The sequence below is a fragment of the Syngnathus acus genome, chromosome 19, assembly GCF_901709675.1.
Source record: "Syngnathus acus chromosome 19, fSynAcu1.2, whole genome shotgun sequence".
NCBI lineage: Eukaryota > Metazoa > Chordata > Actinopteri > Syngnathiformes > Syngnathidae > Syngnathus > Syngnathus acus.
The window spans coordinates 4510340-4536658 of record NC_051103.1 but is presented as its reverse complement, the minus strand read 5'-3'; the positions used below and the strand labels follow the sequence as shown (position 1 = coordinate 4536658).

Genomic DNA, 26319 nt, shown 5'->3' with positions numbered 1-26319 from the left:
TTAGCTCAGCTCAACGGAATGACCCGGGATAATTCGTAAAATGAACAACGACTGAGTCAGAAAAGCGATGATTTGAATCCTAGCGTTTTAATATATATTTTTATTAGTCCGCTCGCTTCCCTATTCTCCACCAATCACTCACCAGTCTCGCGTGATGTCGCTTGAACAACACCGACATGACGACATGCTTTTCGTTGCAGCCAACGCAGTTTGCCCCTTTTTTTTTTTTTTTTTTTTTTAAACCCGAGAAGTAGTTTCTCCGTTTAAATGACTCGAACACGAGAAAACACCAAAAGTAACAGGCTTGAAGGGAACGCCCTGTGGAGGGGAGTCAGGGGACCCCCCTGGAGGACACACCCTCTCAGGTGACGTCATAAAGTCGCGAGGCTAACACAGGCTACCATACTGTATTTTTGTGTGACTTGCGAAATGGAGATCGGAGCTTGTTGGACTTAACAAGCCGCTTGTTCATCAGAGGAACAAAACATCTACGTGCGGGCCGACTTTAAACACAATACGCCCGTTTGCTAATTTAAGCAAACTCTTCGTAAAAAGTAAGTCCATCTGGATTACCTTTAGCTCTTGTTTGCCATTGCCAAACACCTACTAACAACACTGACAGCTTTTCTGCACCAGTAATCTTTTTTCACTAAATTCATTTAAAGATGATTTTTGTTTTGCAGTTGGGAATTAGTGAGAATTTGGAAGTTGACGAGATCTTTTGTTTGACGCGCAAAAACAAGACAGGTGAGTCGTTGAACAGAAGTGTAATTGGAATAGTAATCATTCGATTAAAAACAACGTTTGGTAACTATACCTGGTCCAGTCTTACCATCTGATTTTACGCACCACGTCACAGTAACACAATTCATTTAATGTCAATCGATTATTGTCCCTCCCTGGCCTTGTGATGGCCAGCTATCGGAGCTGGATGTCAGTGTTGAAATGGAAACCACAAAGTACAGTTGCTGTAGAACTTGCGCGTGAGTGCTGGGGATCTGAATTTAACTGCGAGGAAATTACTTTAAATTTGAAATATCAGACATGTGGAACGAGAAGGTAAATCTCTTTTGTGTTAATTTGGGAGTGTGATAAGAGCTTTGTACGAAACGTCTCGGCTGAATTGAACTCAAAAATTGAAATTATTCGAATCTGTCACCATTTGTGGACGAAGGAAGTTAATGTGGAAAATATTTGGAGTTAACTTTCATTTTTTTTTTGCTTCACAGGATGAGTCATGGACACACTGTGCAGGATGTGAATTGAAACCACTTGTGTCTCCTCTCTACGCACGCCAGCACTATTGCACCACTGACCATGAATCACGAAGATGTAAATAACCTCATCATAGTCAGACATTTAAGTTCCCATATGACCCCCCCACCACCACATGTCCTTTTATAATGAAGTATGTCATCCAATGCATGCATTAAGATCGATTTTATCCCATAGAAAGTCATACAACAATGGAAATAATTTGTTCCAGGGACAAACTGTGACCACCATTAATGTTATAAGTAATTCCCTCCATGATGATTTCCAGTTATAACACAACAATTCTAGAATTTTGGATGCGATCTATAAAATATTTAAAGATGCAATTTTTCTTTTAACCTCAATGCAGGAGTTTGTTGCCGTGCGGGTTCAAGACCCCCGCGTACAGAACGAAGGCTTGTGGAATTCGTACGTGGATTACAAGATCTTCCTCCACGTGAGTGTCGGTCCTAACTCTTCAAAAAAACCATTAAGAAAAGACGACGCCGTTAACCCCACCACCCATTTATATTACGAATCTTGTTGCACTAGGAAAGACCTATTTTAAAAATAATAAATATTCAAAATTGTAATGGTTTTCTCGAATAATATCAAATATTATAGTTCAGATTGATCCTATTAACTGGGCATCTCACATCTTTTCTTTGAGACAGATGACATTCGCAGTTCCTTTCCTGGCATTGTCGTCGCGGCTACCGTCTGTCTTTAGCATTGTCGAGTCAGCAGCAGCGAGCCCCCTCTCGTGATCTCGCGTCACTGTCGTCAGCTTGAATCGTGACTGCACACAAATGCAAAAGAAATATACAAAACATTCAGCATTTCTGTAACTGAGGTTAATGGGAAGTTATCGACCTGACTTGGAAACTTCTCAGTGGTGGATGCTAAAGTGTGTTTTGTTCTATGTGTGGTTGCAGACTAACAGTAAGGCATTCACTGCCAAGACGTCGTGCGTGCGGCGACGCTACAGCGAGTTTGCGTGGCTTAAGAAGAGGCTGCAGAAGTATGCCGGCTTGGTGTGAGTAGTTGGTGGAAAATATTTTGAAGCAAGTTGAGGTCTTTCATTGAGACAAAAATAGTGCTTTGCCATCATCTCATGGCATGGTAGGCTCAGCAGGATCTATCACTTAGCTGAACTGTGCTAGTGTTGTTTGTGGTTCTCTAGGCCAGTTCCAGACCTTCCTGGAAAGTCCTTCTTCTCCTTCAGCAATGAGGACTTCCTGGAGCGGAGGCGTCACGGACTTCAAGTCTTCCTGGACAAGTCAGTCCCGCCTTCACACACTTTTGTTTTTCCTCGATTACATCTGTGACTGTTTTGGTGTTCCAGGGTGGTGAACATGACTGTGTGTTTATCGGACAGCCAGCTTCACCTGTTTCTGCAGACGCAACTGCCCGTGGGCCATATCCTGGACTGCGTGCAAGGCCACACGCCCTACTCTGTGACAGACGCAATTCTGACCTATGCCTCATCCAATCGGGGCTGGGCTCAGGCTCAGGAGGAGGATGCTGTTGCTAAGGAGCCAAGTCTCACTGTGTCTTACGAGTCCATGGAGAGGTGAGGGCGTCGCTGTCGCAACCACATCAATATCTGATTGTTTTTGGGCGGGTTTGAGTTTTCTGATACCGATATTGAGTCTTAATAACAAATTCCTGACTATTACTTGAATTCCTCTTGTTGTCCATCCACATTTGTTCTCCACAGCCCGGGACCTCATCAGCCTCGCCCTAACAAAAACTGTGATAGCCCAATGCTCTTCTCATCCGGCGACGACGACGACATATTTGAACCTCGGGACTTGAGCGTCCAGGACAAAGCCACGGCAGCCATCTTCTACTTGGGGGACGGCCAGGATGAGCTGACGCTGACTAAAGACGCCGAGCCGGGGAGTAGTTGCGAGCCGGGGAGTAGTTGCATTGAAACCCTCCTGGAGGTCCACTCTCCGGGCATTGAGGAGGAAGCTCGGTTGGGGGTCCTGGTTAGCAATTCCGATGTGGAGGAGGAGCTTCCGCCTGAGGCGGTCGGATCCAGACAGGAAGCGGTTAGCGAGGAGGATGGCGCCTTGCTCTCGTCGTCCAACGAGAGCATCGTACAAGTCACCGATGAAGAGGACGAGGTTAGCCACGAGCATTTGTTACCAAACGCCTTTGCCAAGATCTCTCCTGAAGATGACAATCGATGGCCGCAGGTGTCCGACGGGACCGTCGCGGACCTCCAAGTGAATGGTCGCAATGACCAGGAGCTGAGTAACTCTTTGGATGTTAGTTTTCCTGAGAATGACTTTAGTGTACTGGGGCGCAGCTCCGCTCCAGACGTAGCTCACGGAAAACACTCCCAGTTGGAAGACTGAAGATTTTTTTTAAAACCTAAAAATGTATAAATGCTTGATGGCAAGTTTCCTCAGTTCTTGCTTATAAGCCTAATACTAATAAATATTTTTGAAAAATTATACGGTTTAGAAATACATATAATCTGCCATGCCCCTCAATTCTGAATGCCATGTCTCGCTCGGGACCGCAGAGGGCGCTAAAGTTCTCTAGAAGCTTTTAGCTGTGCACCAAATTAAGCAATTCATTCATTTTTGGGCCTTACAAAAAATTGACTGGTCTGTCAGCTAATCATATTTGGACAAATAAGCTTTTACATTCACACTGAAGGGCAATTTATAGTTGTCACTTAACCTAATGTGCATGATTTTGTTATGTGGGAGAAAGCCAGAGAAAATCAATGCAAGTACAGGGAACCCAAAATTCACACCCTGCCACAGATAAATGACTAAGCTGTGCAGTTTAACTTCCACATGTAGTCAATTTTATTGCAGCCACTTAAATATAATTTTTGTCATGTTTAAAAAGGGACAGTTCTAATCTCTCATGCATCAAAAAATATACTTTTTCAATTAGTCTTAAATATTTTGCTGAAATGTTAATCAGGGAGATTCACTGATATTTTATTTCCCAATGCACAGTTTTATTTTTATTTTATTAAGTCCGCTGTCAGTGTGATCAACCCAAATAAACACTTTTTGCTGTTTGAATGCGTCTCCATTGACTCTGCAATCACTTCGAGAAACCCTGCCGCCTTGTGGCCAACATTGAAACCTGCAACTAACATCTCCAGACTAAATATGCAATGCATTTTAGTGACTGGTGAACATCTACATTATTTAGTGATCTTTCTAAATAATGCCATTTTATTTAGAGAACAATAGGGGTGGGAGAAGATTTTGTGGTGTCTGTTTTTAGAATTCAAGTCACTTTTTTTTTTTATTGTGGATTGCTCCGTACCTGCTGCAGCTCACAAGATATAGGCCTCGTGCAGGAAGTCCTTAGGGACGATACCCACTTTGCCGTTCAGTTCGCCGACCCACCAGCCGTAGATGTTGTACTCCTGGAAGCAATGAAACATAACACGTATCAATCGTTGCCTCCGTAAAGATTGGGGATTTCAAAACAATTCCAAATTAAGATAAATCATTACATGAGATTATTGAAATATCTCAAATATACCAAGAATAAAATTAGAAATACTATATAACATTTTATTACATTAGTTATACCATGATGGTTAGCTAACCAATTATTTCATGATGTGAAGATTACAAAAAAAAAGACTTCATATCATGATTACAATAAATTATTTATCAATATTAGACAACATTTTAAAATGTTAATTGTACATGTAAATTTATTTCACATATTGTTTAATATAAAAACAGTTTATCCTACAAGTAAACTATAATTTTTATGTTAGTCATAATTAAACTATAATCAACCAAAAAAGCAAAAACGTTTGTATATTTTTGGAAATTTACAAAACGTCAAGCAACTCACCAAGTGTTAAATGAGAATTTTTTTTTTTTAACATTTGATCCGATTTGTGTGTAATTACACACAAATCGCATTTGGCCTGTTGTTTGCTGTATTAAACATGATTAACTACCGTTGCCTTGAGCGGTTAAACAATATATTTGTGCGGCGCAATATGAAGAAAATTAACTTTAAATGAAACAATTTAGCCGCCAGCAGGTGGACAAACAGATGTTAATTGAACTTTGTTTCATTACTGCCGTTGGTGTCGAAGCTGTTTGGGAAATAGACGAGGAAATAATCGTATGTGAGCAATGTGAACCAACGTGATTTGTTTTTGTGCTTTTTTTTTGTTGAACAACCAATTTTTACGTTGTACGTTTCTCGCCAGCGGACGAACTTTCAGCTGTTAGAAAACTACAGTTGCTAGCGTTGTGTATGTTCAAATTCCGTTTGTGGCAAAGGGGCGGGGGGGGGTCATCGCTGACTTCTCGCAGCGACAAGAGAATTGTATTTATCTGCAGCATCCATCTGTGCAAAACACTCTCAAATTCTCCGCCGGAAAGGTCTTTTGGATTATCGGTGGCGCCATTTTAATACGAGCATCGCGGTATGAGGCGGAGTGGCGGAGCCAATGGCGGCGGGAGTCTGTCAGGCGTGCAGAGTCCATCTTCCAAACGCTCGCGCCGGGTTCATCCAGAGTACACCTGCTGTAATGGCCACATCCCTGAGTGAATTATCCAAATGACAAAAACTACGCGCTCCTCCTTCTGTGTGATGTCCTTTTTTTAAGGGGGAAATGGCGGGAGGGCCGAGTTGGGGGCAGAGCAAGGGCTGAGAGAGGGGGCCGGTGATTGAGCAACTCGCTTAACATTGTAAAAATCCACCCGCTACTATCCATCTCAGGGGGCCGCCATTTTGACATTTACGCCACCCCCTGCTGTCGAGTGAAAATGACGTTAAAATGCAAAGGGGCTCAGGTAACGACCGTCACGGCCTACCTGTTTTCTGAGTTTGGTCATGTGACATTGGCAAGCGAAGCCCCGAGGCACTGTGATGTCATTTTCTGTCGATGCAAAGTGGCAAAATGGCCGCCCCCCCTGTGCTGATTTTTTTCTGCTTAATTCATATTCCATGAACGCAATATTAATTGGAATACCTTGGTTGGACTAGTAGGGGCACACATATTATTTGAAATAATATTTTGGACTGGATTTCCTCTTTAATAAAATTACAATAAAAACTTCAACTGGAGAAGCCAAATGTAAAATGCAATTTTTGGAGGAACATGCTCATCATATCTATTTTATTTTTCATTTTTTTAGGGGTCAAGTGGCTTATGTGGGCATTCAGCGGCACCAACAGCGCCGTGCTGCGGCAGTGGTGGCGCGTCAACTAGTTGACCTCCCGGTGACTTCTTCCTCCGCTATCGAGGGAATGGTCTTGCCGAGAGGAGTGAGTTGCCATGGCAACAGCAGCAGTGTGCCCGCCGCCGTCCTTTATTTACCATTCGGGGAAGGGGGGGGCGGCAGGATAATGGCGGCGTCCTGATAGGCACATCACTCACCGCCAAGAGGAACGTGAAGCCGCGGCGTCACCGCCGCCACCTTCCTCGTATTTGCTGCCTTTCCCTATTTGTCTATTAATACGTCACTATTACAGATGTCAAGTTAAAGTTTACAGTTTGCAATATGTATTTTATTTACTGTATGTAAATGATTTAACAGTATCTATCTCTAGTATCCATCCATGATATTTAGCGCTATCCATCTCGAGCAATTTCGGCGCTAATAATGGTACATGAGAGGTGCTTGCTGGCCACCAGCTGACTTGAGGCAGGCCTTGGGAGTGATGGAGCGCAGGAAGTCTCTCATTGCCCCGCCGCTGAACCCGCCGCCTAACGCTCCCCCAGCCCCGCCCCTTCCGCCTACCTCCTCTTCCTCCTCGCCTGCGCTAAGATAGACGGCACTTCCTCCATCACGCTAACAAAGAAACATGGAGGAGGCCCGATCGTCTGTAACTTGCAATCAGGTACAATACGGATGCCAACCGACTTGTGTTCCGCAACGAAGATAAAGCGGTCGCTTTGATTGATGGAAAAGTTGCAATTTAGGGGAGAACATATTTACTAATGTTTTATTATGTGTTTTAATAAAATGTTTATCTAAAACTAGGGATGGTTGTACCACTTTTTTTTAGACCGATAATATTACTAGTTGCCACTCAATTACTTTTGCTACATAAAATCCATTCCACATGATTAAAAACCTGCAATCGAAACCTTTCTTTTTGACGCAATGATTCACGTTTTTTTTTTTATTTAAAATGAATAAATGTCTCTGTATAGATGATCAGCGTGTATCAAAAGAGATGAAGAAGCATTTTGGAAATATGAATGCCACTTGCGCACCTCCGCACATCCAAAGGGCCACTTAGCGTCCGTCTTTGTTCCGAGAGGGCTTTTAATTAGTGCCGTGAATCGTTTCGGAAAGACGAAGGAGAGGAGAGGCAAAGATCTCTGCACGACGAGATGAGATGAAAAGAAAAGTGTGCTTTGGGACGATGTGCGGCTGCTTAAGCTAATGGCCATTTAAAGAGCATTTGTGTATGCCACCGAGCGTCTGTAATGATGACGGCTGTTTACGCCCCCCCCAACCTTCGCGTTCATAATAATTAAGCGGAATGGATCGGGCTATCGGCCGGGCTGAATAATGACGTACTGTAGTTGACCGGACGGTGACCGTTGCCTCCTGCGTGACCCCGGACCCCAGACTCACCCCCTGCTACTCGGGGTGGTAAATAGGATGTCTTGCTTGGTGTCTATGGCCACAATAGCAGCAGGGGTTCTTAAATGGCTGTGTGACAGAGCAGAGGGGTGTGACAGAGTTCACACAAAAGAAGAAAGGGAGACCTCAGCATCCCTTTTGTCTCCCACTTTTGACTTTTTACGAACCCGGGTTTGATTTTTTGGGGAATTTGGAATCACTTAAAAGATACGCAGGCACGCACTAAGTTGAAAATATTAGAGGTGCAATACACCAATTAATTGAGAGTAGTCGATTACTGATTTGATAAAAAAAATTCTAATAATCAATTTATCATTTGGAAATGTTGTGTAACTTAAATGTTTTACGTCGTCACGTCTTTTAATGACGTGATGGAAATTAAAAACATTTATAATTTAAAAATGTAATGTGTGTACTAAAAAAAAAAAGGAGATACACTGTTCCAAAATCTTGACAAATCAAATTAAGGTTTCAAGGCAGCAACAGCCTTTCAAAGTAGGGTTTCGAAATAGTATTTGTGGCCTGGGTTAGGGTTTGTAATTAAGGTTTCGAATTGTATTTGAAAGACAATACAAATCTTTGTTTGGGTGCCTATGGCCGTCTTTTTAAGTCACCTTTTTATCCTTTCCCTTAAACGGTTCCGCCATCTTTTCCTCACTTCATTATTCCCATTTGAATATTTAGTTGGAAGGCGCCACGAGGTGTCGCTGCCGTCCACGCTCTTTAGTTTCTTTTGACAAGCGGCTGGACACTTTGGGTCTCGCCCGCCATTGGTCGGCTCCCCTTGCCCCAGGCAGGCTCTGATTGGCCGCCGCTCTGAGGAAGAGGGGAGACATGGCAGCAAAAAAACGGGAGAGGCACGAGAGGCGGGTTTGCGCCATAAATCTCCTCCCATTCCATCCCGCCGTTCTCCATGAGCGCCCGTGGGAATACTGGAATGTGACAGCTGACCTGTGGAGTCCACGTCGCCGGGCACATAAATTAGAGGGGCAGAATGCGGGGACAAGCTGATGTTGTAGCGAGGGGCACATGTGAAACAACAGCCCTTTAGCCAGTGTCACAAATTCAAGCAATAGCGGAACCGCGTGTAAATCAATAATCAATCGGCGCTGGAGCAGCGGGCTATGGAAACCCACACTTGACGTGAGGGAGGTGGAAAAAAAAAACTGGTCAAAACATAGATGCGACGAGTCGGCAAAAATCTGCAATTTTTTTGTGAGACGAATGTCGTCATCTTTGACCTACAAGAATAAATGGGCAAAAGATAATGCCGATCTGGTGAAAACATTTAGTCAAAATGCTGGGCCTTATATTTTGCATGCATGCTATTGCTACACTGCGGCTCCATTTTAAGTTCCTCACCCCCACTTTCGAGTCATATTTTTGACGTTATGAAAAACGCACACGATCCTAAATGAGATCCCAGCGTAAACAACGCAAGGAAGGATCTGGCAGCATCCCGCGTTGCATGCATGGGGAGCGTCGTGGCGCCCGAAAGATGAATTCTCCCCATCTAATGGGATTCGCATGAGTTGTGATCTTCCTAATTTATTTACTTTGTCATTGATATGCGCACACACATACAGTAAAAATGTACGCACTTTACAGTAAGTGAGAGATCAATAATGATGGACGAGGGTCTTGTGTGCAACGGGCACGTTCCGCTCAGTTCACAGCCACATGACACCGCGTGTCCATTCCCCAATGCCGACACTCGGTCTTCGACGCAACACGTTGTTAGCGCCATTGATTTAGCACTTAGCGCGTGTTCTTATTACCTTGTAATTATGCGCCGTGTTGACATAACAGCGCGGACAAGCGGCCCCCCCCGCCCGGCACACAATTTATGAGCTTTTATTACACTCATTTCATGTGTGTGGCTCCCAGTTATATAGGCGACAGACTCGAGTCCCAGCCCAAGGCCCGTATTTCACCGCAAGAGGTCAAGGTTCTTCGGATTCCTGCCGTAAAAGTCGACGGCTCGCACAAGACGCGGGGAAGTCCTCCCAGAGGGCTCGTTAAAGTAAATAGGCGATTCCGGGCTATAATCGGCGCGGTGCTATTCAGCCGGGGTGTTATACGGACGTGGGTCATCAAAGCAGACACTTAGGAGACGACAGGAGATTGTCTGCATGCAATTTACGACCGCATCTTCCAAAACACGCGTGGAAGTGAACTTTGACTTGAAGCTGAGTTACACCGGCCGTTCGCGGATGCTTTTACGTCCTTAGAGGGGAAGTCAAGTCATCATTATGTGTGTTCAAAACAGGGCATTTTATTTTCCTATCGCTCGAGAGTCATGGCCAAAATAAAATGCATTGTCATTATTCGGCACGTTGAGCGAGACAAATGCGAGGCAGCCCTTTTGACATTTTCAGCCTATCAGTAGCGCCGGCAAATGTCAAAAGACATTTCATCCATCTGGCAGTGCCAGGAGGAGCTGCCAGCTTATTTTCGCGTGCCTGCGTGTCAGCCACAAACACCCTGAAGTGTCTTTAAATGTTGATTAAATGCCGACTCGAGAGACTTTTGTTCAGCTACGCGCCGATGCTATTCTCCGACTTTCAAAAGGAGACTTCTCTAACATTTATTTTAAACGACATCAAGACTTTAACCCCTAAAATACATCTGTTATTTTTAAGTTTGTATCGTAGTTTGTGTAAAGCCTATTCGCTGTGTGTGTGTGTTTTAATTGTCAATTATCTGTCAAACATAGCTACAAATTACAATACAACATTTCTATTTTAAAAGCAGCAGAAGTAAGGCTTTGATCACCAGAAGGGGGTGCTGCAGGGAGATGCGAGAACGGGAAGGAAGACAGAAAGAAGCTGCCGGCAGACTCAATTAAGCCCCGAGATGGCGTCGCCGTAATGAACAACAGCGCCATTACCCAGCGCCGCCGTGGCACTTGGCCATCGTGCCTGTGAGGAGAATGATGCCCCCGCTAAGTTGTCTGAGGCGCACATGCTCTGTGGGGAATGTTACTACCGTAATAAGGTATTCCGCTCCTCTCTAACGGCGAATTTCATGGCTTTCTAACGGAGAATTTGGCTGCTCACTGACAGCGAATGCCGCCGCTAATAGCCGCAGCATGCCGAGCCACACGGCATTGTGTGCCCGGTTTTGACGCGTGATCAGCTGTTGGCCAGTAGTTTGGTTGCAATTCAAAATGTGACTTTTCATTCGCTTTTTTTTAATTCATTTTTTTCATTAGTTTTAACCTCAAAAACCCATATATGTTTGTTTTTTTCCAATCTTTAAGTTATTTTGTTCAATTTTGTGAATGATATGGAATAGTGATTGTTGATGAGCTAAATGCTGTTATGCTAAATGTGTAACCCTTCAAATAAAAACACACACAACCTTGCTGAGGATCCAAATGAGGTCTCCTCTGTGGAAGGACAGCTCGTCTGGCGCGTCACCCTGGCAGTCCCACACAGCCTGGTAGTAGCTGGCAAAATCCAATTCTGCTGAGGACAAAGAGGGGAAATCTGTATTTTTATTTTTTTTAAATAATCAGTGAATGAATCAAATATGTGATATTCCCACCTGCTTTATTGGTTGACTCCAAGCAGTCAGCTGGTGGCTCTGGAAAGTCCTCATCTAAGTAAATAAAGACCATTTTTATTATGGCAGTCAGTGTTTTGGTTTCATCTCCTCTTTCGAATCAATTGTACAACACTTTGCTATTGACACTTTATATTGACGGGCAGCATTTCACACGGGCGTTAAAAAGACGCGTAAAGTGACGCAGCTCAATGCTAACATTTGCTGATGCGCATCCATTAAAGAAGACGATAAAAGACTACATCAAATGGATCTGGGGTGCAAGTGAGATTCACGTGAATGCGGCGGAGGATGATTCGTTATTCTCGCCGCAGATTCCTACGTGCTGATCAATATAAGGAAGAGGATGTTGCCGCGCCTTCATAGGCCGAGGGGGCCGGGGGGGGGCGTGGCGCACCCGGCGGGCCGAGCTGGGACACAGTGATACCGTCGTCGGTCCCGCACATCCATCGTCGACACTCGCGCCATGACAGCCACGCCAGCGCCAGGCAACACTATACGGCTGCCAGCAAGCTGCACCCAAGCTTCCAGGAAGAGAAGGGCGCGCACACACAAACGCAAGCACACACACACACACACTACAATGATTGACACGTTTGTCGGTCCAAATGTTCTGCTTGATTTCTTTTTTTTGCGGTTTGTTTGTCCTGAGTCAGCAACTTCTGCTCCAAACAGAACACGAAATTTAATGAATCTTAAAAACATGGTTCTAATATTGCAGGCTTCTTTAGGGAGTAGTTCAAATGGGACTAAAAATATTGTTCCAACCACAGAAATTATGCTTGGGTTTGATATGGTTCAATACGTTTACATGCAGTTACGACAAATATGGTTATGGCTCGTACTATGATTCTGACATTATTGTTCCCCCCTGAAAAGCTCTCCAGAAAATGTGCAAAGGCGAAGCCAACAATTGAGGACAATCCTGCAAAAGTAAACTCTTGAGTTACAAAGTCGTGCCGCTTCCATTAGTCTTTGCGATCGCGCCGCATGAAAACAGCCATAAATACGAATTGAAGAGAACGTAATGAGCGCGTGCGGGCCGCGAGAGAGCAAAGTGCGCCGCGCGCTGATTGATAAGTGACGGGGTGAGAATGTGAACGAAAGAGGCCGTCATCCGATCCGCCATCTGTGGTCGGGCCCTGTACCTCCTCCCAGATGGCTTTGAACGGCGGCGTGACACACACAAGACTGATCAGCCTCTCAGCGCAGATTTTGGCAAAGGTAATGTACTCACTGAGTGAAACTGAATCTTGATGTATCTTATTTAATAGAAGCGGTGATGGACGATGGCCCTGAGAAAATCGGATCGCGCCTTTTGTCCTTTTTCTGCCGGACACAAGGCCGCGTGTGCCCTCAGCCAGGACTTGCAGGGACGTTTTCCATCAAATCACCCAAATTTATCCCAGACTTGACATAAAGAGCTCCAACTATTTTAAGCGCCCAGACGGACTTTGACTACTTCCACCAAATTGCTGTTGCTGGGCAGTTTTAACCCAAACTCTACTTTGTGGACATTGCAAATATGGCTCTAGCGATGGGTCCTAATCTGATTGTGATTTTTTTTTTCCCCTTGATATTTATGTCCAGGCAGGTGTGCAAAAATCGGAGTTGAGACTGCATACCTGGCAGAACCTCGTAAATGTCACTGTCGTCATCATCGTCATCTTCCTCTCGCCTTCCAGCGCTACTGTGAGACGGCCGGTTTGTGACAGGGGCCGCTGGCCAGGTGGGGGTCAGCCCACTTGTCCCTTCAATGTCGTCATAAGTGGCCTCCTCCTCGTCCTCGTCGGCCTCTTCATAATCCTCGTCCTCATCGAATGGAATAGTGCTGGACTTGAGATCTGATGATAGAAGAATGTTCACAAAAAGAGCTTGTGTTTAGATTTCGGGCTCCATCTGGCTCGGATTATTTCGTCAATGCACACAAAGATGACGAGCGCTTCCAAAAGGTCTCTCAAATGTTCATTAAATTGAATCTACTGTCTGATATATTGTTTATGATGCGCCAAATAGAAATATTTGGTCTGATCTGCTATTCTTAAGAAGGACAAAAATACAGCTGAAGATGTAGTGCAGCTTTTCGAATTGAGGAGGCCCATCCATCATCGGGCTGCTTTTTGTCATCAAAAAAAAAAAGGAAGACAAACTGCTGAGTGTTCCGTTAATTCCCGCAAGTGGTGCGGCCCCAGCCCGAGCCTATTTTAGCGTAGACGGGGAGGGCACGGCGGCCCTTCGCTGGCTCCAGATGGACGAGCGGCCTCATTGTGGGCGACGGGGGCCGCTGCAACACGAGGTATCAGGTCCGAGCAGAAATCAATGTCACGGGAGAATAACCAGAACAGCTACAAATCAATTTCCTGTAAGCTGGAATTCAGTAGGAGGGGAACAGGGGGGGGGGTCGACATAATGCATGAGACGGAGAATGACATGCAAGTTATGTGCCTTTGTTTGAGAGTTGAGACTACAGATGATTGGCCTCAACATACATTTTTTTTTTTTTTTGGTACCAAAATTAAACGAATTGATCCCTCGGGTGTGTTCCTGAAAGCGCTTACCTCGCAAAACAAAGCTGATGCAGTTGACCCACTCTCGAGCCTCCTGAGGACTGCTGGCTGTGAACTGGTGAGGAAACGGTACTTTATCCAAAATATAGGTCAAGCATATTTCAGTGGCGCCAAGCCCCTCCTTTTGCACTTAATTGTCATGTGTTGCCAACCTGGTAAGTTCTCCGTCCAGGAGCAAACAGCTCAAAGCAGGCGTTTCTTTTTGAGTCTTTCCTCAGGTTGTTGACGAGCTGAACGCTGTAGTCGTTGATGTAAAACGAGCCTTTCTGTTGTTTATCTGCAGGGGAAGATGCGGCGAATGAGAGACATGAACCAATTTAGCTCACCTACTGCTTGTGCCTTTGCTAGCCAACCTTTGTCGCTGCCAAAGTAAAAGAAGATGGAATTGTTGAGGACGCACCATCTCTTCTTCCACTCGGAGCCAAAGAAGCTGTGATCTGCAGAGGAAGGCAAAATTCCTCTTAGGGTAATGGCCACCGGAGGGAGTCTAGGTCAAGTCAAATCTCATAAATACGATCAAGTCGAGTTGAGTTTTAAGCGGTAGCAATGCTTTGCCCACTGGCCCTGACCTCCTTAATTTATACCTCGGCGTTTCTTTTCCAAGTAGCCCTGCTTCAGGATCGTGCCGAGGTCTTGAGCTGCTGTGAGGGGGATGTCCTCAGAATCTGAAAACATGAAAAAAAATGAATTTTACTTTTTGCCTCAGCCATTTAATGTCGGCGGCAAATGTGTCAAAGTTTGATGATTATTTTGAGCCCATTCGTCAAGGCTTGTAGCTTTTCATTCATCTGGTGATTGTTTCAGCGGCGGTTCTTTCCAGGATGGGCTTTATTCCCGAGGCGAGTCATCATGGCGATGTAGCCCTCCGCACTATGGATCAAATACATGGCCGCAAGGCTTTGGGGAAAGTGGGATCGATACATTTACAGTGCTGCTGAGCTCTGCAGCCATTCATCTGCTTACGCTGCACCGACTCGGCTCGATTCGTTTGCAAAGTCACATCTTCAATGTTTACATCTGTGACTACTTGACAAAGTCGCTAATAAGTACTTGTTTACATTAGCATCGAAGGGCCGGGAGCGAAAATGTGTACATTGGTGTCTTTTTTCAGCCGGAGGAAAAAAAAAATGGTGAAACTGACCCAGGGGTCAGGTTTGTGATGTGTCGTTTCCGCGTGTCAAAAACAAAGTTCAGCTTCCTCCGCAATCATTCGTCGCCTTTGCCGCTTGAGAAGCCGAGGGGGTAATACAGTGTTAGAGGTGGGAGCATTCGATCCCTAGTGCAGTTGAAACTTTCCGGACGCTCATCGGAGTTTCTGTAACGTCTCCTGCATTGTACGATTCTGACGGATGAGCGAGTCGCACAGGCGTTAACGAATCGTCATCCCGCCTTTGTGGATGGACTGACCGCCGACACTATAAATACAGAGGTGGGAGAAGGGGGCGGCTTTGTCAAAGAACCCGATTCAGTCCATCATAACAAACGGCGGCCATTACGCTTCCCCACCTCATCTATCCGCCGGCAGCCCGCCTTATAATCCCCTCATCCGTCTGCTAGCTCGCGCTTCATTCGTCTCAAGAGGTCGAGCCCGGCTAATGGCGAAGTAGGTGCAACATGCTTGAGTCAATAAACATCACACATTTGGGCGCAAAGTACACTCTTAAGTCACCTGACCTCCCGCCGCCTCCCGAAAATGGGTTTGGTCTACATGATTCCACAAGGGAGCAGCATCCACAGCACTACGCAACAGGAGCATTAATCAGTTAGCCTAAGGAATGCAAGAAAAACAAATTGGGCCTGATTAAAGAACAAAATGAATCCCACATGGCCCGCGGGCCATATTTTGTCCAGCCCTGCACTCTAATGCATGTTATTAAGGCCTCATCAAAATCGGCGCGCAGACGGCTGCACTCTTTCATACAAATCATAAATTGCTCGATCAATTATTCAGGCCAATAGCACGACTTCATTTTCATCCCCTTTTGAGTTTTAATTAGCACCATCCACAGCTCGGCTATTGACATTAATTTGATGGCGACGTATCGATCTTTCCCGCATAAACTATTTAGCGGAGCGCAATTAGCCGCAGAGACACGAGAACGGATGCGGCGCGTTCGCTGAATGGAGGTGATGCGGAGTAGCAACAAAAGGCCTCAAAACATCAAAAACGAAAAGCGAGTTTGTATTTGCAGAGATCGGGACCGTTAGTGAGAATGGAACGGATTAATAGCGTTTCCATTCATTTCAATGGTGAAAGATGATTTGAGTAGCATTATTGTGGTCACTATGGATGGATAGTGAGACATTTTCACATTGAGGAGAGTCGCATGGGGCGGCCAGCTGTTTGGCACATCTCTCATTTGGTTATTCACACCGTCCCAGCGTGACGTTAGCAGCTCAGAAGACTGAAGGCTGATGGATGACAGATGACGGGGGCAGCGGCAGAGGAGCTTAATGACTACTCTCATTAAAATCCACTCCGGTCGAGCTCAAAGTCAATCAGGAATGGAAGGAAATGCTCGGGCGGCGCAGCTAATACGCCGCATTAGAACTAACGGTGGTCATAATGTTGCGTTGATGCCCACCCCGACGCGCCGGAGCAGCAGAGATCCAGATGAGTTGACGCAGAAGAATATGGGGATGCTGCGGCGGGAGTGGAGCGGTACATACGGCAGGTGGTCGTGCTTTGGGAAAGGCCATTTCGCCATACCGCAGAATACAAATATTGACATGAAATGCTGTCAGTGTTCTCTATGTCGACGTGTAATATTTAATATGATACACATTTTTGTTGAATTGTGTTATGGTAATTTATTTGTTCCATGCCTTGCATGTCATTCTTTTTACTCATTAGATGATCCCAGGAGGTGACAAAGCGCAGGTAGGCATCAAGTTGTCATATGTTTCCTCTCTCCTGTGCTTAGTCCTTGGATGCGAGAGGTATTGTATTGAATGCAGTGTTGAGGGGGGGGGGGGGGGGGGGGGGGGGGGGGGGTTGACCCCCACGTGAACCCTGCTGATGAGGTGAAACAGAAGGCAGAGAGGGGCGGCTCGGCCCTGAGGGGGCTGCGGGGAGGAATGCTGCTGATTCCAGGGAGCGAGCGAGCGACCGCAGAGCCTTTCCGATGGCGTCCTTGATTAGGAAAAAGGATTCACTGGGTGGACCTTCACCCGCCCGGTGCTCAATCTGCGCACAGGCCCAGGCCAAATTGACGCATTTTTCCTCATTACGGAAGGGAGGCCTTTGCGGCGCGTCCCTGCAGCGAGCGCGCAGACCGACAGGCACTAAGGTTAAGGGCACCGCGTCCTCCCGTTCCCTCCTCCCCTCGGCCTGATTTGATTAGGGCCCAAGTCGTCGATACAAGAGAGCGTGTTTAGAAGCTCCTAATGCACACAAAACATGCGACGCATTACGGCGGGCTTGGGAGATGCCTGCGTCGTCATCTAATCAGCTTTAATGGCACCGGCAATTTATGATGGGCTTTTTGATCAGGCGCGTCAATCAGATTAAGTCACAAATCTCTGCAGGTAAAAAGCCTTCTAAGGCCCTGATACAAAGGAGAAGTGATTGGGCAATTTTTCCTGGTTCCAGTTTTGAACACAGGAAGTTTTCAGTTTTTTTTTCCCCAATCGTCATAGTAACACTTTTATATGGGGACTTGACATGGGCCACAATACAGATATGCACACAAGGAATATAAATTTGATATAACGTGCACAAAAAAAAAAAAAATTGTGGCCACACAGAAAACAAATTAAATAGTAAAATCATTGCTGAACAGTTATGTGAGCAAATTCAGAAGAAACTAATCATTTCTGCTCTAACTTTGTACTTTCACAAAATTTGAAAATAATTATTTCATCTTGACGATGGGATAAAAGAAGATGACATTTCTAACCCGCACACGGCCGACGCAAAGCACACTAAGGGGCTAAATTTACTACGTGACACGGGCTTCCCCCTGGGCAGCTATAAGCGGCGTCGACGGTGACCCTGAATTTCCCTTTTGTAGATTTACTACCACCATTCAAATGCTTAAGTGCAGATACAATGATCCTCTAATCGCAGGGGACGCTTTTCAGCCGCTTGGACGGCCGAGGTGGAAAAAAGAAAAAAGAATATAAATACTAACAACGGAGGCGTCCGGGGCCCACAAGAGAGGCGTCGGATGGGCGATAAAAACGGGACACGGGGCCGTCAAAACCAGCCTGGAGGCTAAAACACTTTGGGAAAAATCAACACGTTGAAATGTACAGTTATTGCGATTTGTACTTGATTTTATTTCCACTGAAATGGCACTAATACTCAGTACATATTTTCTTATTGCTGTTCTTCAGTAATAGGACTGTCATTTTTTTAAACAATGTCCAATTATTATTATAATAAAAGATATATGGCAATATAGTTTTTTAAAGTACTAACATCTGGTGACAAAATTTCACTTGGGTTAAAAAGGTCAGTATTCATTTTTTTAAGTAGATAGAAATTAATTATTGTAATTTGTGTAATTCCAATAATTTCCTCACTAATGTTTTATGTTTACTATCTTTAAAATAAAATGAAAAAGTTGCTAAAATTAGAAGGATATAAATGTGTTATACAGAATTTATATGGTATGAATTTTCCAGACAGTTCCTATTCATAAATAAAAATAGTTTAATAATAACCGAACAAATTGTTTTCATTAATTTTACCATTAATATGTTGTTTGCGACTTATGATTAGTTTTGACATGTCAAATTCAAACATGGTATTAATAGAACAAAAATGACAAAAATGTAAATGTATTTGAAATTCCATTTTTCATCATTTTAAAGCGTAATGCTCTAAAAAAAAAAAAAGAAAATATTTACAAAATTGAATTAAAGATGTAAAAAATCTTAATACATCTACTTAAACACACACACACAAACACTTAATGTAATTGCCACTGAAGAAACTAGATACATAATAAAAATCAATTCATAAGAAAAAATGTCTCCATGTTAATGGAGCAGAAATTTATCCCAAACATTAATTGTAATTACGCTTGATTGTTACTTGGATAGTTCACACCGTTTAATGTGAGAATCACTAAGTATTACAATTATAAAAAATACATTTGAAAACAATTCAGAAAATTGAATTACATTCAATTGGGTTTGTTATCTCTTTCTACCAGTTCAAATGGGTTTCAGTTTCTATTCAAAACGTTTCAAGGTAAAAAAAGAACCACATGGCTCCTTTAAATAAAGTGCTAACAAACGAGACATTCTCCTATGCCAAAAGAATTCATCTAAACGCCGTCCTTTAACTCGAAACGCGAGAGTAAAAAAAACAAAGGCACGACCGCGCTGGCCCACTTGGCTCGGACATGCGGCGCCGACTCTGGCCGGCGGCGTCGAGAGGGATGCATCGTCAACATCCTCCAATAAGTCCACAAGGGCATGTTAATGAGCCTAAAGTGCTCATTAGAGCAACAATTAAACACGAGGATCCCAGAGGCTTAGGGAGTCGGCAAAGTGTGCGCGCGAGCGGGCCGGCGCAAATCTCCCATCTTCATTTATTTCCCTAAGAAATCAGTGAGGCCACCTGGGCTTGGCATCGCAACTCCATTCATCTTCAGAAATGGATTCCAGTGGAGGGCAAAATCAAATTCTCATTAGCAAGGCGGCAGAGAAAGGAGGAGAGAGCGCGCGGGAGGGTACCTGGGAACGCTAACCTCTGCGTGAACCCGCCGCATCTGATAGTGTTGCTATTTGTCTGTGACATTGACAGCTCTGGGGGAGATTAGGACTTCCCACTTTGCATTCTGCCCGCGCGCCGCCTTACAGATGGACTGCAGCACAATTTCCCTCTGCCTTTTTTTTTTTTTTTTTACTCCCCCCCGCACCCCCCACCGCAAGCGCTTGGAGAGCGCCGCTCCGGAGGCGAGCGCCGCTTGTAATTAGAACGAGCGCGACAATAAAACAAAAGCAAACGAGGACCGAGGCTGCGTGAGACAAACGGGGAGGATGCAACCGCTGCACAGCGGTTGTGAGTTGGGGGTGGGGGTGATGGCAGGGGAGTGGGGGGGGGGTTACCATGAGATGAGAGTGATGAATGCCCTTTGGTTAAATACGTCCAAATCCCCCCTTCAAGCCGCTCTCGTCTTGCCAGCCAGTGTGAATGAATGTGTGTGAGATAGGGAGAGAGCGAGAGAGAGAGAGAGAGCACAAGATTAATAGTGTAAACAGAGAAGGAGAGAGAGAGAGAAAGAGGGGGTGTGTGAAGAGAAGACTATCAGCATCTGCAGCAACAGCAGCACAGTAGCCCTCGGGGGAACGCGGTGAACTTTTGAACCCTGATGGCGAACAGTCGCAGCGATGCAAAGCGCTTGTCGCCGCCTCGTAATGGCCGCTCGCCCGAACGCGGCGAGCGGAGGGGAACGAGCCGGCGTGGAGGTCATTAGCATAGTTGTTGCCTCGGTCGTAAACGAGCTGCCGCCAAACGTGGCCAGAGCTGCGATCGAGTCGCAAACTTCTCACAGCGGAAGCCAACGCCGGACGTAGGCACCTCACAGGGGTTGAGTGAAGTTCAAAAGTTGAAAAGGTTGCTTGGATATAAAGACAGAGAAAGAGACGCCTCATTGAACAGCTATCGGATGCAAGCATAGAAACCTCGACACCTCGTGTCTTTACCAATTAGCTAATTCAGCATTTTTGTTATACACTTCAGGTTTTGCTAACGCTGGGAAGCTCTTAAATAACACGCGACAAATAATTTCTCTGTGTGTGAGGGAATTTTCTCACACAAAGTTCACCGTGACTTAACTTGGCGCCTCGCGCCGCCAGGAGCCAGTTGGCATGGACAAGCTTGCTGATGGAGAACATTTCGTTTTCGAGCGCACCGGCCCTCGTAACGCCGTTCCAAACTGACAGCCTTTAGATTTAATATTCCATTTGCCAGCTCGGTGCAATAATGTTGTTACTGCAGATTGGCCGCTCGTATTCAAATGAGCAAGCCGTGAAACATCGCTTCGCACTGGTTATATTGCCGCTAAACTCCTCTGCCAATACTGTAATTGCTGGAGGAAAGCTTGGCGTTGCTTAAAGAGGCGTCAAACACACCTGCCCTTACCCAGTCGCCAAATATATGACGTTAGAGCTCTTAACACACGATTGCCGAATTGCTGAGGCAAGTCGGGTATGCTTTTAAGAGGAAAAGACAATTACAAGGTACAGCTTAGCAACACCGCGCTAACACCCAAGACGACAAAGGATTATTTTTAGAACAGGCCCACAGGCTACTCATGGGGGCTAATTGGTTGGTGACCCCTGATTAATTGCATATCAATTAAAATGGAATCGTAAAGTTAACCATTTTTTTTTCAATTGGAAATATAAGAAAATGGAAAAATGAAATTTCTATTTCAAAATATTACAATTGAAAATGAATAAATTGCAAAATTATAAATCATTATTTTATCAAAAATTAAATATTGTACATTTTAATTTTTTTTAAACTGACCAGGCCCATTAGTCTAGTTTGTATTTGTGTGTGTATGTGTGTGCCTGTGTGTGTCTTGTTTCATAGGACAAAACATTGTGCCTCTGTGTTTATGTATTTAGATGTGCAGGAATGTGATGCATGCAAAAAGGAGGGGCTTGCACGTGTGTGTGTGTGTGTGTGTGTGTGTGTGTGTGTGTGTGTGTGTGTGTGTGTGTGTGTGTGTGCGGGTGAAAAATGGTGCACGGTGCATGAGCCCCAAATAGCCGAGCGCGAGGTGGAGGGCACGGTCTGCGTCAGACGAGGCCGCGGCGAGGACGCAGGCGAGCTGAGGGGTCAGCGGTGCGGTCAACGGGTGAAACTCAGTTCACATTAGCATGCAGACAGCCGACCAAACAATGGAGCCTCCATCTGTTCCCGTCAGCCATTACAAATCTGGTGTCAGCCGCTCCGGCGAAGACAACGGCCCGCCGCATCTCATCAAACCGAGGCGTAGAAAACGCAGCCGCCCGCTTGGCACTCGCTCACTCTCCGGTTTCGGGACGAGAGACCGGCAATTGCCCGGGTTGATGCATCCTCGTCCTTGAGGAACTCGCAAATACGATAAGATAATCGCGCTTCAATAACAAATAAATACAAAGAACAATAATAAACAAAGTGAATCATTAAAAATAAATCCAATCTCAAAATAACAGATTTTTGGATCGTCGATTAGTTGTCAATTACCCGTTGCACCTCCATTTGCTCGTATCAATTCTGCGGAATGCACTCAGTTTAAAACAACCTAATGTTATTAGAATTTATCGATTTGGTCAATATTTATTACAGATGCTAATCTATCTGACCCAGTAAGCTGTAATTGCAATGACGTAATAAGCGTGTGTTTCAAAATTATTTTTCATCCGACTGATGAGTGAATTATATAGTCTGCTACATGAAAATCTCTATATAGTGATTAAAGAGTAGAAAATGAGTGAAGGATTCCACCCACAGCCAAGAATACAACCACGACTAATTCTACTCCAATCAAATCCATCCCCAGGGAATTTAAATGAGCACTGCCTGACGTATGATGTCACTGATTTTCATTAAGCGTTTTTTTTTTTTTTTTTTACCCCCCCCTGCAAGAAAGTGCGCCCGGTGAACACAGGTTGAACTTTGAACTCCGCATGCCCTTTGGCTGAGGACACAAGCCATTCACTACGCTAACACCATCATGAGAAAAAAAAGCACACAGCGCCGGAGGCTCCTCTCAGGGAAGCAAAGGTTGCGCTTGTTAATGCCACGCTAAAATGTTTACGTTTCAAGTCCAGCTATCTGATGATGTTTGATTCGGGCTAAATTGCACATTGGAGGCTTAATTGGCTATCGCTCACATCTGAAGAGAAGAAAGAAAAAAAGCATTTACAGCAAGGTTTTAAAATGTGTACATCGAAGATCGGGAAAACATTTGAAAGTGAAGCCTTCGAGAGCATTTAAAGGCATTTTAAAGCAAGTCCATCAATTTTCTATTGTACTTGTCCTTATTAGGGTCACGAGCGAGCCGGAGCCCATCGCAGCTGACTTTGGCTCTAGGGATGAACTATTAAATCAAATTCAAATTGAAATGTAACAGAATACAATTTTGAACTAAGAAAGACTGAAATTTTGAAGAAAAAAAAGGTGGGGGGATTTTCTATTTGCTAGCAGGCTGGAATTTTTTCAGTGTATACTGTACATGTTTTCTTTTATCATATTTTATTTAATTATTTACAGTACACAAGTCGAACTGTTTAGTAAGTTCCTAACTCTAATTGAAAAAGATAATATATTGTCTTTCATATTAAATGCCTGGTTCATTTGCCTTTATTTTAGCATATACCTAACGTACCATAAAACAAAAGACTTTTATACAATATAATTGTGATTATCATAATACTGATGAATGTATTGCTTGTGTTACTTCAAAAATACACGAGAAAAAAAATAAATAATTGGATGTCGCAAATGCAATATTGAGTGCGATGAAATTATTTGGCTAACTGGAAATTGTGTGTCTTCTAGTAACATAACGTGCATGTTTTTACGACGTGGGAAGAAGCTGCAGAACGTGCAAGCTACACACCAGGAAGGCCAGAGCCCACATTCGAACCCAAAGCCTCTGCAGATGCCCAAACCGCTCGTCCACCGCGCTGCCTATTTTAAAGGAAGTTTGTAAAAAAATAGAATAATTATGATCATCCCGCCATCTGCTCCACTTTCCCCGCCTCGCAGAGACGCAAGACTTCACGTAGCCATATTTGACGACAACCAGCTGGCATTAATGAGCAGTGCGCTAAAACCACCGTAAACATTTTCCCCCCGTACGCACGGAATCGTCTACATGTGCTCCCCGAAATAAATAAATATAAAAGAAATGGGCACCAGAGGCGCCCGAGTCAATAATGCCCACCTGCGGCATGTCAAGGGCGATTAGCTGGCGCGGCGAGTCGGGAATACAAAAATTCTGACGAGGAGGGAGGATGTAAGATGGAGGGGAAGATTGATAAAGCCAGAGAGGGCCAGGACACACATGGCCCCTCAGGTACAGTGTTGTATTTCAAACCCGCTTGTGAAAGAATAGAGGGGCCGGGGCTCAATCAATCACGACAGCAGCCCGCAGCTACACAGCCTTCTCGGCCGCGCGGGCTGCCGACAGCACCCAACGGTCACCGGGGGGCGCTCTAGCTCACCAATCGGCCCTGTGAGGAAGCGGCAGAAAGCCCACCTGCTCACTGGCCAATGATGGAGAGAAGGGGGGTCTTTAGAGGGAGGAGTCAGTGATGTCACGGAGGTATGGCGTGATCTGTTTTCTCAAATTAGGACAACAATGTGTGCTTCCTGTGGAGTGAAGAGGCCATCTGAGAGGGTGTTAAAAGTGCGGCAGGGCAGCTTTCTCCAAGGAAACCAACGATAACTCTTCCTTTTAATTGCCTCGCTCAATCAACAGAACACACGCACGCAGATGGAAAGTGAGACAGTGGGCACTCACACTCAATCGGCCCGTCGTCCTGGTTGTCAGAAGCCAGTGAGGCGTCGTCCGACGGTGCAGAGCGACCCAGGCTGGAGCTGCGGTTGTCGTCAGAACCGTCTTCCTCCCTCGAGTCGGCTGAATGAAGCGGTGGATGAAATTGCAGTCAAGCACGGTGGCAGAGCTCAAGTAAAAGTACTACCAAAGCTGTAAACTGAGGGGGGGTGTCTGTAAAATAAATACACCAATACTACAAATACCAATGTCTGATCTTCTCATCTCAGTGAGGCTAACAAACATTCACACCTCCCCACCAGGTTGTTGCAAATGGCGTGTGCACACAAAGGTCATGTGTTAGAGATGCAGGGAATGATACTTACGGAGGAAAGGGAATTCCTGAGGGTTTCTAGAAAAAGGAAAAAAAAACATTCAAGTTTCTCTGGTATCACGTTATGTCACTATGGCATCCACAAATTGAATCAAATTAAAAGGAAATGATAAGAAAAAGGTTCTCTCGTAAAAACTGATAACAGCAATAAGCAACGAAACCATTAGACTCAATGAGTTCATCTGAATGCAGCAAACTGTGTTTAAGGCAATTACAGCACCAATTAGAGTTCTTGTTCAGTATTAGCAACAAACATTAGATAATTGGGCCATGAAATTACACTGTGACGCTTGAGTGGACCTTTCAGAAAGAAAGAAAAAAATATCTAAACACTGATGATGTCAACTCTTACCTCACGTGCACCACCCTAAAATTATTCAGTAAGATTTTGCGGGTCTCGGACGCATTTTCACTCAGCCGCTCGTCCTCGAGTATCTCGGATACAAACAGCTCACAGTCTGAATACAAATAAAAAAAATTAAAAAAACGAAAGTTAGAATAGTGGCGAGTACTCAATAGACCTTAGCTCCATTAGGAAAATGAGTGAATGGTGCTTTAGTGTGTTCAAATTTGGAACAAGACTCTTTTGAATCATGAAACTCTTGGGGATCATCTCATACAGTTAAAAGCAGAGTACTATCATTATTAAATCTATAATATCTTTTAGTTGATTACAAATAAAAAAGGAGAAGCATTGACTGAAAGGGTCATTGTCTTTTGTCGCTGAGGGTAAGGCTACACACACTGCCAATTTGGATTTTTGTCAAAAACAATTGTTAAATGTACTTTCCAAAAAGAAATTTGGGATTTTAATGGAATGCATGAAGCGATATCCACATACGAAAGTGTGATGCTGCTAACAAACAGGTTGGCCCACACTACTAATCTGATTTGTTTCTTTCACCCTCTCACCAGATCACACATGCAAATGGTTGGTGCTATATCCTTGCTGTGCATGGTAAGGGATATGTTTTGAATCACTCCCAATTTGCTATACAGTGCCTTTTATAGTTTTCACTGGCCCACTTCAACCACTGAAGATGTGTTTTAAAAAAAGAAAAAAAATGCATAGCTAAGTAATGGAAAAATTACCATCCAGTAGTCTCCTGATGTCGTTAGGGATGGTCCCCATTCCTCACGTCCACAATTGCAACACACTGTTCTCGTCCAGGCGTAGTTTTTCCTTTTCACTCGAACACCCGACCTGGCGTCCTGTTACAGTGTTGACACAGAAACAAGAAGCACCTGCACTCTGAAACACAACTTCCGTGGCAGTAGCATCGAGGTGCACAGACGACGATGGGTTACCAGGGGCGTGCGAGCAAGATGATAACTTCCTGTGGTTTCTCAGTCGATGCCGACAACCGGTTTGACAGGAAACAAAGGCCCCGGTTCATACTGCAGCATCACAACCATATAAAAAAAAGGTTTCATTAAGCCATCTCACTACATTGTTGCGTACAAATGGTGTAATT

At 44.6% G+C, this 26319-nt stretch overlaps 2 protein-coding genes across 5 annotated transcripts; one reads left to right on the top strand and one right to left on the bottom strand.

The window, feature by feature from the left end:
* Nucleotides 1–149: 149 nt before the first annotated feature.
* Nucleotides 150–4303, top strand: snx11 (sorting nexin 11). Of its 3 annotated transcripts, XM_037277904.1 has the most exons (8): nt 372–554; nt 1230–1332; nt 1625–1711; nt 2190–2290; nt 2438–2533; nt 2600–2827; nt 2975–3113; nt 3144–4303. In XM_037277904.1, the coding sequence occupies exons 2-8, from the start codon at nt 1318–1320 to the stop codon at nt 3618–3620; spliced, it is 1143 nt and encodes a 380-aa protein (XP_037133799.1). In that variant the 5' UTR covers nt 372–554; nt 1230–1317; the 3' UTR covers nt 3621–4303. The 3 variants fall into 3 exon arrangements, with proteins under 3 accessions (XP_037133798.1, XP_037133799.1, XP_037133797.1); XM_037277903.1 differs by lacking the exon at nt 372–554 and adding an exon at nt 150–365 and having other exon boundaries at nt 2975–4303; XM_037277902.1 differs by having other exon boundaries at nt 2975–4303.
* On the bottom strand, nt 1422–26205 carry skap1 (src kinase associated phosphoprotein 1). Of its 2 annotated transcripts, none has more exons than XM_037277916.1 (13): nt 25937–26205; nt 25197–25302; nt 24837–24862; nt 24478–24594; nt 14584–14664; nt 14353–14436; nt 14152–14276; nt 13991–14054; nt 13058–13276; nt 11415–11468; nt 11229–11335; nt 4558–4660; nt 1422–2053 (listed from the first exon to the last, which is right to left on the bottom strand). In XM_037277916.1, exons 1-12 carry the CDS (start codon nt 25974–25976, stop codon nt 4568–4570), a joined length of 1116 nt encoding a protein of 371 aa, XP_037133811.1. In that variant the 5' UTR covers nt 25977–26205; the 3' UTR covers nt 1422–2053; nt 4558–4567. The 2 variants fall into 2 exon arrangements, with proteins under 2 accessions (XP_037133811.1, XP_037133812.1); XM_037277917.1 differs by having other exon boundaries at nt 11229–11332; nt 25937–26199.
* Nucleotides 26206–26319: the final 114 nt, after the last annotated feature.

What these genes read in the sequence shown, in the direction of transcription:
- snx11 (XM_037277903.1), top strand. An exon ending in ATTACAAGATCTTCCTCCAC is followed by an intron (nt 1,712 to 2,189) that starts GTGAGTGTCGGT and finishes GTGTGGTTGCAG; the next exon opens with ACTAACAGTAAGGCATTCAC. An exon ending in TCTTACGAGTCCATGGAGAG is followed by an intron (nt 2,828 to 2,974) that starts GTGAGGGCGTCG and finishes TGTTCTCCACAG; the next exon opens with CCCGGGACCTCATCAGCCTC.
- skap1 (XM_037277916.1), bottom strand. Translation starts at nt 25,976, where the DNA reads ATGGGGACCATCCCTAACGACATCAGGAGACTACTGGATG. An exon ending in TTTAGGGTGGTGCACGTGAG is followed by an intron (nt 24,863 to 25,196) that starts GTAAGAGTTGAC and finishes TCCTTTTTCTAG; the next exon opens with AAACCCTCAGGAATTCCCTT. An exon ending in GGACGACGGGCCGATTGAGT is followed by an intron (nt 14,665 to 24,477) that starts GTGAGTGCCCAC and finishes TCATGTTTTCAG; the next exon opens with ATTCTGAGGACATCCCCCTC.